General features: G+C 42.4%; 1 protein-coding gene across 1 annotated transcript in view; it reads right to left on the bottom strand.

The window, feature by feature from the left end:
* Positions 1–210: 210 nt before the first annotated feature.
* Positions 211–12,840, bottom strand: part of LOC143288519 (uncharacterized) — a 42,763-nt gene continuing 30,133 nt past the window's right edge. The window contains exons 17-21 of the mRNA XM_076597101.1: positions 11,755–11,845; positions 11,109–11,205; positions 10,409–10,517; positions 6,813–7,012; positions 211–3,776 (exon numbers count right to left, since the gene is read on the bottom strand). Coding sequence (XP_076453216.1) covers positions 3,209–3,776; positions 6,813–7,012; positions 10,409–10,517; positions 11,109–11,205; positions 11,755–11,845 — 1,065 coding nt within the window. The 3' untranslated portion in view covers positions 211–3,208. The remainder of the gene's footprint in view (positions 3,777–6,812; positions 7,013–10,408; positions 10,518–11,108; positions 11,206–11,754; positions 11,846–12,840) is intronic.

The following is a 12,840-nucleotide window of genomic DNA, read 5'->3' as shown; positions in this document are numbered from 1 at the left end:
GAATGCTCTTTTGACAACTGTGCACAGCCCTACGGTCTTTGTCTCCACAATGCTCTTTTGACAACTGTGCACGGCCCTTTCTCCCTCAAACCTTTTTCAAGATGCATACACGTTCACACACACACACACACACACAAAATTCATTTTCATGAGCACACATACACAAAAATTAATGTTCACAGTAACATGATTATGTTTATTCACACCTAATTAAACAATTAGACAACACTTATATTTCTCTCTATGACACACACACACACACACACACACACACACACACACACTGGTAGGGAACATGATAATATATCACAATTATTTTATTTGTCTGTTTTTAGTCACTATCTTATTCTCATAGATTTGTCATCATCTCCAGTAACATAATTATCTATGAGGCTAAAATCGTGGGAGTTTGATATGTGTTTCCATAAGTGTTGCTGCTTTTTCCTACAAATTACAATTCATATATATAATGTATTTATACAAATAAAGTTAGCAAAAAAAGAAAAATAAACATTTATGTTTCATGCATATGGTGTACATGTTTGTGTGTGCGTGTGAATGTGTGTGTCTTTGTGCTAATATGTGTTTGCTTCTTTCTTTACATAATAGTTTCACCAACATTAAATCAAAAGAATCTATGACATCACTTTCATTCACCAAAATTTGTACTGATGTCATGTTAGTGATCTGATCATCATCACTTTAACTGTATCAAAAGTCACACACACACACACACACACACACACCACACACACCCAACACCCCCTAAACACAGCCAATAGCTAGATACTGTTACACAGACATATTTCCTTGAGAATATACCTTGAGATTGATAAATAATCACCACTCTCAGCACTTTTGTTTGTTTGTTTTTTGCTGCCCCATCATGTGCACCGTTTCAGAGGCATTACTCCCACGCCACTCATTTAGATCCCCCCATACATGGCCACACCCGGGTTTGTCCGTCACAGTTCCAGCGTCGGCAGTCCACCAGTCTCAGCCTTTTCTCAGCCATGCATCCATTTAAACGCCAGGAGGTGTAAACGCATGGGTACAGATTGTGTGTAACATATATTTGTATTTGTATTTCTTTTTATCACAACAGATTTCTCTGTGTGAAATCCGGGCTGCCCTCCCCAGGAAGAGTGTGTCACTATATTACAGTGCCACCCGTTTGTTTTTTTTTGTTTTTTTTCCTGGGTGCAATTTTTTTTTTTACATGTTTTTCCCATCACAGTGGATTTTTCTCCAGAATTTTGCCAGGAACAATCCTTTTGTTGCCGTGGGTTTTTTTTTTTTTACATGCGCTAAGTGCATGCTGCACACGGGACCTCTGTTTATGGTCTCATCCTAATGACTAGCGTCCAGACCACCACTCAAGGTCTAGTGGAAGGGGAGAAAATATCGGCGGCTGAGTGGTGATTCAAACCAGTGCGCTCAGATTCTCTCGCTTCCTAGGCGAACACGTTACCTCTGGGCCATCACTCCACTCCATAGGCACAGGTCATGGAAAAGGCATTTTCCTCATCACTGCTGTGAGAGTATCTCGATACTAAGGGCATGGAAGGTTTATAAACAGTTTGCCAAAAACATTTCAGAAATAAAAAATTCAATAAAATATTCAAAAGTTAGACTGAAAAAAAAGATGAAAGACTAAAATCAAGGTTATAAAATCCATGAAAGGGTCCCATTCAAGGCCTTATTTAGCAAACCTTGTCATATATGTCTGCAGAACTTTCCCTTCATACCGAGCTTCGCTTTATCATCTCATCCAAAACGTTTATTTTTCATTACATATGCAATTGTTTCTGGGGTTTTTTGTTTTGTTTTGTTGTTTTTTTATAACAGACAAAGCGAAAACATCATCCAAAATGTTACATGCCTGAGTGTTTCTGTACCTTTTCTTTCTTTTTCAGTGACTGAATGAAAAGAACCTCCAAAACGTCACATGTAAAAGGCTTTCTGTATCTTTCTGCTGTAATTTCAGTGACCAAGCACAATGCCCAGAAAACACGACATGTCAGTCAACATAGAGCTGGCAGTGCCAGTCCCCACCCCATGTAAAATGACCTTTGAGAGACAGGATAAGTCTTCTTCTTCATCGTTCGTGGGCTGTGACTCCCGCGTTCACTTGTATATATGAGTGACCTTTTATGTATAAGACCATTTTCACCCACATCACATTGCCAGTCATACTCCGTTTTCAGGGGTGTGCATGCCGAGAATATTTTATTTCCATAACCAACCAAAAGCTGACGTGTATTACGGGATCTATAATGTGCGCATTTGATCTTCTGCATGCAAACACACATGAAATGCGGTTCAGGCACTAGCAGGTCTGCACATATGTTGATCTGGGAGATCCGGAAAATTTCCACCCTTTAGTTTACCCACCAGGCACTGTGACCAAGATTCGAACCACGGGACCCTCAGATTGAAAGTCCAATGCTTTAATCACTCAGCTGCTGCGCCTGTCAGACATGAGAAGAGACAGAAGCAGCCGAATCTTCACCTGAAGAAGCGCCCTGAAGATGAGTGCTCGGTGTTGACAAAGAACTCACTGACAGTGCCTGATGTGAATGGCGGACTGAAGCAGGTCAACAAGCACTGCAGCACATCAGCTGTGACAATCACCAGAACAGGACCTGTGGCCCGGCGGTGATGCACCCGGCAGAAAAGCGAGTGTCCACAGGTTCGAGTCCCATATATGGACTGGGTTTTTTTTAATTCCTCCCTCCGCTAGACCTTCAGTGGTGGTCTGGCTGCTGGTCTTTCAGATGAGACGATAAACCAAGGTCCTGTGTACAGCACGCATGTTGCGCACGTAAAAAAGAGAACCCATGGTAGAAAAAGGGTTGTCCCTGGCTGAATTCTGTACGAAAACCAACAATGATAGTATAACAAATACACCTGCAAACAGACCTTTAAAAAAAAGTTTTCTTTTTTCGGGACGGCTGCCTGGGGAAAGCAGCAATTTCACACAGACAAATCTGTCGTGACAAAAATTATGCAATCATTATAATCAATGATGAAGAATCCTCAGACCTGTGATACCTTCACTACAGCAATATTTCTCCTTGTACATTACCTGTGTGAGTAACAACAGTGCACAACTGGCTGCACCACAACAACCACCACCCCCTGAGATGAAAAGTACACAGTGTAATGTAAAAGGCACACAGCTACCACCATCACACAACCCCTTCACTCAGGGACTGGGACTTTCACTCTCGTCCTCATCCTCATCAGAGATGTCTGTGTAGTCATCGTCATAGTCGTAGTCCTCCTCCCCCTCCACGTGCGTATCGTCCTCCCTCACCCCCACACCACCACCACCACCACCCCTCCCCTCAGAATCCCCGACCATTGGCGCTGGTCTGTCGGCAGTGATGCTGGCTTCGTAGAGCGCTGTGGCGTCGTACACGTGTTTGAGCGATGTGTCCCGCCCGGGCGACGACACGCCCCCTTCTGTGTCGATCACCCGCCTCGGGGACACCACCACTGACAGCTCCGGTTCGTCTGGGGGCAGCATCAGCGAGGTCACCGTCTTGGACACAGCTGCCTCAACAGTTCGCTGAGCGGCGGCCGAGTCTCTCAAGTTCTGTGCGGCCGTTCCATCCGTGTGGAAGTCCTCGACCAGAGCTGTTGGGGCAAGGGGGAGGCCCGTGTCGGACATGAACTCGGAGGTGTAGATGTTCTCGGCCATGTCTGCGTTGATGTGCTCCAGCTCCTGGGCCACTTCAGCACAGCACAGCTTCAGCACACTGTCGGCCACACTGCAGAAGGACCAGAGATAACACAGGACTGGTGTGTCATGTACTGTTAACGTGCACTGTGATTAAGTACGTTAAAATAGTGCAGTTAAAATCAAACACACCTATCGGCCATGCTAGGACAGGGACCAGAGACAACACAGGACTGTGTGTGTAATGTTCTGTTGATGTATACCTTGATAATGTACTGTTAAAATAGGACTGCTGTAATGTACTGTTAACATGTACCCCGATAATGTACTGTTAAAATAGTACTGTTGTAATGTACTGTTAAAATGAACTGTTGTAATGTTCTGTTAACATGTATCATGATAATGTACTGTTACAATGTGCTGTTGTAATGTACTGTTAACAAGTACTGTGATAATCTACTGTTAAAGTGTGCTGTTGTAATGTACTGTTAAAATAGAACTGTCAAAATCAAATGCACCTTTGTAATGTACTGTTAACATGTACTGTGATAATGTACTGATGAAATAGAACTGTTGTAATGTACTGTAAACATGTACTGTGATCATGTACTCTTAAATCAAAATTGTTGCAATGTACTGTTAACATGTACTGTGATAATGTACTCTTAAAACAGAACCATTAAAATCAAGCGGACGTTGCAATGTACTGTTAACATGTACTATGATAATGCACTGTTAAAAACAGAACTATTAAAATCAAATGCACTGTTGTAATGTACTGTTAACATGGACTGTTAAGATGTACTGTTCTTATCATTGGGTAGTCACACTAAAGTGAGACTTGTTGATTGTCATAAAAAAAACCTCCCTCTCTCTCTCTCTAATATATATACAAAGAGAGACAGAAAGATGAAATATATACAGTACAGATACATAATATAAATAGAATAGAATATGTCTTTATCACCAAGTGTACCAAGGTCACAAGGAATATTGGGGGTATAGTACATTAGTGCATCAAAAGTACAAAGATGAATCAGAAACCACACAAGCACAAACACAATTTTATTTTATGACACATATCGGGTGTTCCAAAAAAAGTGAACCGCTTTTTGACAAGTATTTCCTCAGTGATAGAGAAACCGAATTCATTGAAAAATTTCACACTGTAACCTTAGGGTATCATCAACAAGTCTGCAAAATATCTAAAAGTTTGGATGCAAATTCTGCGAGTATTGTCAAATTCAAAACAGTATGTCAAAAAATCCAATATCAGAGCTGTGCGATGTGACCTTCATCATATTCATGCCAGCTGCCAGGTGTTGGCATCTGTCAATCAGTGTCAGTCTAAAAATAGCCTGTCTGGGTGTCAAGTCTATTGATTTTTGTTTTATTGTTGTTTGTATCCAAAATCAGTTCTGTCCAAAGTTTCAGTTTGGAAGGATCAACCATGCCTTTGAGTGAAGGTTACCATTGAAAACTGTTTCAAGGAGCAAGGATGAAGGATCGTAAAGGAATTTCCAGGCAAGGGGTGGAGTCATGTCACTGTCAATAGACTTTTTTTTTCTTTTTTTTTTTTTTTGCTGCCCCATCATCTGCACCGTTTCAGTGGCGTTACTCCCACGCCGCTCATTTAGATTCCCCCATACACGGCCACACCCGGGATCGTCCGTCGCAGTTCCAGCGTCGGTAGTCCACAGAGAACCATCGATGTTAGGTCACCAGGAGGCCACACACCAGAGGAGACCCTGCACTGCTGCTGAGTAAATAGACTATCGCTAAAATACGCAATGCAGGGTCAGTAGCACGTAAAATTCTTTCGCCATTCTTTGCACAGAAGACTTGCTCAATGGCATGAACATGATGAAAGTCACATTGCACAGCTCTGATACTGGATTTTTGGACATGCTGTTTTGAATTTGACAATACTCGCATAATTTGCGTCCGAACGTTTAAATGTATTGCAGACTTGATGGTACCCTAGGGTTACTGTGTGAAAATTTTCAATTAATTTGGTTTCTCTATCACTGAGAAAATACTTGTCAAAAAGCAGTTCACTTTTTGGGGGGACACCCGATATATAATTACAAATGAGTGCAAGTAAATGTGCATGCTTACACACATGCATGACTCCCCGCCCTACCCCACCCCCCCCACACACACACTCAAAGCATATCAACACAGGTGTTCCCCAGAAAATATGCCACACATTACACATTACATAGAGATGGCTGATGACTAGATATACAGATAATGAATGGTTGGTGATTGCACAGTTCTCCTTTAAACAACTTGGGTTGGTTCGAGAGACAGAGCTTTTGAGAAGCAGCTAATGGTGTGGTGAAGTGATTGGTTTTAGTTTTAGTCCAAATACTTCTGTACTGACGATACACCTATACCTATACATCTGTACGATGACCTGAGGTTTTACATATATCTAAATAGATAATACTTATATACCTATATAAAACCAACAATTCAGACTTACTTACTATATCTGTCGGTTATACAACTTTGGTTGGTTCGAGAGACAGAGCAGTGACTGCTTTCGAGAAGATGCTGATGGTGAAGTGACTCGTTTTTGTACTAATACTTCTGTACTGACGATATACCCAAACCTATACTTCTGCATGATGACCCAAGGTACACACACACACACACACACACACATATATATATATATATATATATAGAGAGAGAGAGAGAGAGAGAGAGATGGATATAGATATAGATATATATACAGACACAGAGAGAGAGAGAGAGAATACTTATATACCTATATAAAACCAACAATTCAGACTTACTATATCTGTCGGTAAAAAACTTGGGTTGGTTCGAGAGATAGAGCAGTGACTGCTTTCGAGAAGATGCTGATGGTGAAGTGACTGGTTTTTGTACTACTTCTGTACCTAGATGATATACCCATCTTTCTGTATAATGACCCAAGGTGTATATATATATATATATATATATATATAGAGAGAGAGAGAGAGAGAGAGAGATTTATACTCACATTTAACACTTAACATACATATATAAAACCAACAATTCAGACTTACAACATGTGTCAGAAGAAGAAGAGAAAAAAAGACAAAAAAAACAACAACCCCAAAACATGCTGGCTTACCTCTCGTAGAGGTCAAAGGGTCTTCTCCTGCCCAGGTGCTGTTTCAGCCCTCGCTGATAAAACTCGAATCGCTCCACACCATCCACGATCCTCTCCACCACCGTCTGCTTCATGCTCAGCAAGGTCTTCGGCCGCAGGGCCACCGGCACCGACCGCTGAGCGGGGCGGGATGGGGCTGGGGGTTCCAGTCTAGAGGACGCCTGCAATTTTAGCAAGTTTCAGTTCCAGTTTCTCTAGGAGGCGTCACTGCATTCGGATAAATCCATACATACACTGCACCACCACGCCTTGCCACGAAGATGCCTGACCAGCAGCACACCCTAACCCAGCTTAGACAGGCCTTGAGTGCGTGCTTGTTTATTTGTGTATCTCTCAGAGAGGATTTCTTCGGCAGAATTTTTTGCCAGCGGACAACAAATTTGTTGCCATGGGTTCTTTTTCAGTGCGCCGAGAGCGTAGTGCAAACGGAACCTCGGTTTATCATCTCTACCGAATGACTGGATGCTCAGCTTTATTAACTCTCTCCATACGAAAGGCGAAAGAGACGACGTTAACAGCGTTTCACCCCAATTACCATCATCAAAATATTGCAAGCAGAAGGCTCTTATACTGAAGAGGTGAATGTTGACAAAGAATACCACAATTCCGACGACGGAAGCTAAAGGTTGGGTCATTCAGACACCCACTGGACATCTGATGGGTCTGTGTAGAGGAGAAGAGAGGACTGGCCGTACTGAGTGAGTTAAGTCAGACCTGTGAGAAGGGCGAGTGTGGGAATCAAATGCCGACCCTCAGACATTGTATCGGCAGACAAGCAACTTAACCAATCTGCCACCTTCCTCAATTTTAACAACCTCTAATGACTGACTTGGTGCAGGGTTCCTCATTTCGGAAATGATGTTTCTTATCCTAACATGTTAAAGTAGAACGTATCTCCTTCATTTGCACGCAAGAATGTGGACGGTTTTGGTACAGGAACTGCCACTGGAGAATTTGTAATGACAGACTTTGCAGCAGTGCTTCTTACTGGTACACAGTGATTCGTTGCATTTCTTAAAACATGTTGTTGTTTTTTTCTTTAATGTGAGATAAATCAAGGTGCTGTGCTTCATTCCTTTGTTTTCATTCAATTTACATGTTTTACTCTTCGACTTCCCAGATCAATATTTGTCATGTTCTAATGAATGTCAGATTCCACTGTGGGCTGAGAGACTGAGTGTGTGAATGACCAGCCTCTGAATGCAGACATAATTTCCAATAAGGTTCACAAAGATGTAGCGCACTGTATTGTATTGTACTGTATTGTATTGTATTGTATTTTGTATTGTACTGGTCTGGACTGGACTGGACTGTATCGTATTGTATCATATTGTATCATATCATCATATATCGTATCATACTGTATCGAAAAGCATTGCAGTGTATTGCACTGTCCTGCATTATATTGTATTGCACTGAATTGTTTTGTGCTGCATTGCACTGCATTGCACTGTACAGCACCGCACTGCACTGTACTGCTGATCAGATCAGTTGTTTGCAAAAAGTTCAGAACAGTGCAGCTGAACTTGTTGCGCAGAAATCTGAGTATGAGCAAATGACACCTTTGCTCAAAGAACTGCACTGGCTTCCAATTAAACTGCGCATTCAGTTCAAAATTGCCATGCTTGTGTACTGCTTTTTTTTGGTGGTACACTCTGGCAGTATCTCTCTTCTTCACGCACAACAAATCGGTCTTCCTGGTCACTTCCATCTTCAGCTGAAAGGTTACTTTGGGTACCAAATACTAATCTGTCAACCTTTGGTCACCAGTCATTTCATTCCTCAGACCCAGCTGTCTGGAACTCACTGCCTGCTGACCTGCAAAAGGCCTCTTCCCTGGACTCTTTCGTGTCCCAGCTGAAGACGCATCTTTTTTGTCTTTCATTTCAGTAATACAAACAGTTTAGTCTGATTTGCTATTCTTTGAGGGACGTACTACTTATTCCAGTGTTGTGTGTGTTTTTGTGGGTGGAGGCGCTGTGTGTGTGTGTGTGTGTGTGTGTGTGTGTGTGTGTGTGTGCTGTTCATGATGCATGGTGACTTTCTTCATGGCTGATTCTTTTTCTTGATGACTCGTGTCTCTTTTGTAGCATGTAATTTGTGGAGCACCATGAGTGAATGGCTGTTATTTGAATTTCCTTGAGAATTGTTTGTTTCTTTATTGTTAACGATTTGTGAAGCGCCATGAGCCTCTCTGTGAGGGAACAGCACTATGGAGGACCACTTCATTATCATATCATACCGCACTGTATCATCCTGCACTGTATCATCCTGCACTGTATCATGTTGCACTGTATCATCCTGCACTGTATCATGTTGCACTGTATCATCCTGCACTGTATCATACTGCACTGTATCATCCTGCACTGTATCATCCTGCACTGTATCATACTGCACTGTATCATGTTGCACTGTATCATACTGCACTGTATCATGTTGCACTGTATCATGCTGCACTGTATCATACTGCACTGTATCATTGCACTGCATCATACTGCACTGTATCATACTGCACTGCATCATACTACACTGTATCATACTGCACTGTATCATTGCACTGTATCATACTGCACTGTATCATACTGCACTGCATCATACTGCACTGTATCATTGCACTGCATCATACTGCACTGTATCATACTGCACTGCATCATACTGCACTGTATCATACTGCACTGTATCATACTGCACTGTATCATGTTGCACTGTATCATACTGCACTGTATCATACTGCACTGTATCATCCTGCACTGTATCATGTTGCACTGTATCATACTGCACTGAATCATACTGCACTGTATCATCCTGCACTGTATCATACTGCACTGTATCATGTTGCACTGTATCATACTGCACTGTATCATACTGCACTGTATCATGCTGCACTGTATCATACTGCACTGTATCATCCTGCACTGTATCATCTGCACTGTATCATCCTGCACTGTATCATGTTGCACTGTATCATACTGCACTGTATCATCTGCACTGTATCATGTTGCAATGTATCATGTTGCACTGTATCATGCTGCACTGTATCATGTTGCACTGTATCATGTTGCACTGTATCATACTGCACTGCATCATACTGCACTGTTAGCATACTGCACTGTTATCATACTGCACTGTATCATGTTGCACTGTATCATCTGCACTGTATCATACTGCACTGTTATCATACTGCACTGTTATCATACCGCACTGTATCATCCTGCACTGTATCATACCGCACTGTATCATCCTGCACTGTATCATACTGCACTGTATCATACTGCACTGTATCATGTTGCACTGTATCATACTGCACTGTATCATGCTGCACTGTATCATGTTGCACTGTATCATGTTGCACTGTATCATGTTGCACTGTATCATACTGCACTGTATCATGTTGCACTGTATCATACTGCACTGTATCATGCTGCACTGTATCATGTTGCACTGTATCATACTGCACTGTATCATACTGCACTGTATCATGCTGCACTGTATCATACTGCACTGTATCATGCTGCACTGCATCATACTGCACTGTATCGTGTTGCATTGCATTATACCTGCATTCCCTCCCCTCCTCCGTGTTGCTGGAAGGTGATTTGGGGACGGCGGTCACTGGCTGCCTTGGTGAAGATGAGTGGGTCCTGGGTCAGATCTTCAGGGAACTCACTGCACACACATTGTATTGGTAATGGTGTTGTATTGATATTGTATTGTACTGTACTGGTATTGTATTGGTATTGAATTGGCATTATACTGGTGTTGTACTGGTATTGCATTATTATTGGACTGGTATTGTGTCGTACTGGTATTGTATTGGTATTGTATTGTTATTGTATTGATATTGTACTGGTACTGTATCGGTACTGGTATTGTATTGGTATTGTACTGGAATTGTACTGGTATTGTATTGGTATTATACTGGTATTGGTATTGTACTGGTATTGTATCGGTACTGGTATTGTATTGTACTGGTATTGCATTGGTACTGGTATTGTATTGGTATTATACTGGTATTGTACTGGTACTGGTATTGTGTTGGTATTGTACAGGAATTGGGACTGGTATTGTATTGGTATTGTACTGGTATTGAACTGGCATTGTATTGGCACTGGTATTGGTACTGTACTGGTATTGTATTGGTATTGTACTGGTATTATACTGGTATTGTACTGGTATTGTACTGGTATTGTACTGGTACTGTACTGGTATTGTATTGGTATTGTACTGGTATTGATACTGTACTGATATTGCACCCACCGAGGGAGGCCAGCAGCATGTGGAGGGGGGGGCCGGGTGTTGGTCACCTCAAAGGACGGAGGATCACACGGCTGATCTGACTTGAACTCTGCAAACACTGCCACGCAGAAAACAACAACAACATTTATGTCTCCTGATTCAACTTGGCGACGCATAATTATCATTATCATTGATACTGCCTGCTCTCGGTCAGAGACTAAACTCTGAGCGCTTTACAAACAAAGAAATGAAGAAAGTATTCCCCCCTCCCACACACCCCCCTCTCCCCAGTGAAAAAAAAAAAAAAAATCAGAGAAAGACAAGAGAGGACAAAAAGAAAATAATTACAGTGCGCATCTATATAGCGTTTACCTTGCCACTCCAAGCACATTTAACAATACATGTGGTAAGAATAAAACAGGAATATAGTTTAAAAAAAAAAAAAAAAAAAAAAAAAAAAATATATATATATATATATATATATATATAAAATGTAATGACACAACCTCACTAAAAATACTCTTAAAAAAAACCCAACAACAACAGTGCAGCATTACTCATAACTCTCGCGTACACCTTTCCCACCTTAAACACACACCCCACCCCCCACCCCCCAGCACTCACACACAGGACAGAAGACACAAAAAAGCAAAGATGACCAAACGACCTTGAGAAGCCTTCTGCTGGCGCCGCCGCCTGGGCACGGAGTCGTGAAAGGTCACGCTGGAGTACTTCTGCCTGAGTCGCTCGTTCTCCTTCTGCAACACAGCGCCGTGCAACAACACATCACTGTTCGTGTCCGGGGATCAGGTGTATCATAGTCAGTCGTGTCCGACTGTGACCATCAGAACAGCAGAGGAGGCCGCTGCTTTCCCCCCCGACTATCTGGGCTGGAATTTGATTTGAGTGGAGAGTGTCCTGCCCAAGTTACATCCCCACTCTCTCGATCAAGAGGGTTTTGGGACAGTCGGCGTTGGGGATGGTTCCCCAAAGGTCAGCTAGCCCCCTAATTCTGCAGCACTAAGAGCAAGTGCAATCTTGCCTCCTAGTTTGAGAGTCATAGTCCTTCACAAAATACTAAGCTGTAAATTATTTTCCCAATGCAGTGGGGAAACCATTGACAACAAAGCTCTCACTCTGCTGCTGGCATGGCAGTAAGCTTATGTCAGTCTGTGATATAGGGCTGAGGGTTAGCGTGCCAGGGGTCAGGGCAGGGAAGGAACACACTGCTCTAACTTACACCAGAGAAAAGTGCTACACAAAGCACTTTCCCCCCTAAAAGTATATTTAATGACACACTGTGCTATGCCCTACTGGTGCAGACTCCAGCCTTTTCCCCCTAAAAGAACATATAATGACACATTGTACCATGCCCTACTGGTGCAGACTCCAGCCTTTTTACCCTAAAAGAACATATAATGACACATTGTACCATGCCCTACTGGTGCAGACTCCAGCCTTTTCCCCCTAAAAGAACATATAATGACACAGTGTACCAGACAGTCAACAAGTCAACACAACACAGGTCCACTGAAAAGCCAGTCAACAGGTCAACATGACACGGGTCCACTGAAAAGCAAGACAGTCAACAGGTCAACATGACACAGGTCCACTGAAAAGCCAGTCAACAGGTCAACATGACACAGGTCCACTGATAAGCCAGATAGTCAACAGGTCAACACAACACAGGTCAACTGAAAAGCCAGTCAACAGGTCAACATGACACAGGTCCACTGATAAGCCAGATAGTCAA

Source organism: Babylonia areolata, chromosome 12 (assembly GCF_041734735.1).
Source record: "Babylonia areolata isolate BAREFJ2019XMU chromosome 12, ASM4173473v1, whole genome shotgun sequence".
In the NCBI taxonomy this organism is placed as follows: Eukaryota; Metazoa; Mollusca; class Gastropoda; order Neogastropoda; family Buccinidae; genus Babylonia; species Babylonia areolata.
The sequence above is the reverse complement of the archived record's forward strand: the minus strand, read 5'-3'. Positions and strand labels throughout refer to the sequence as shown.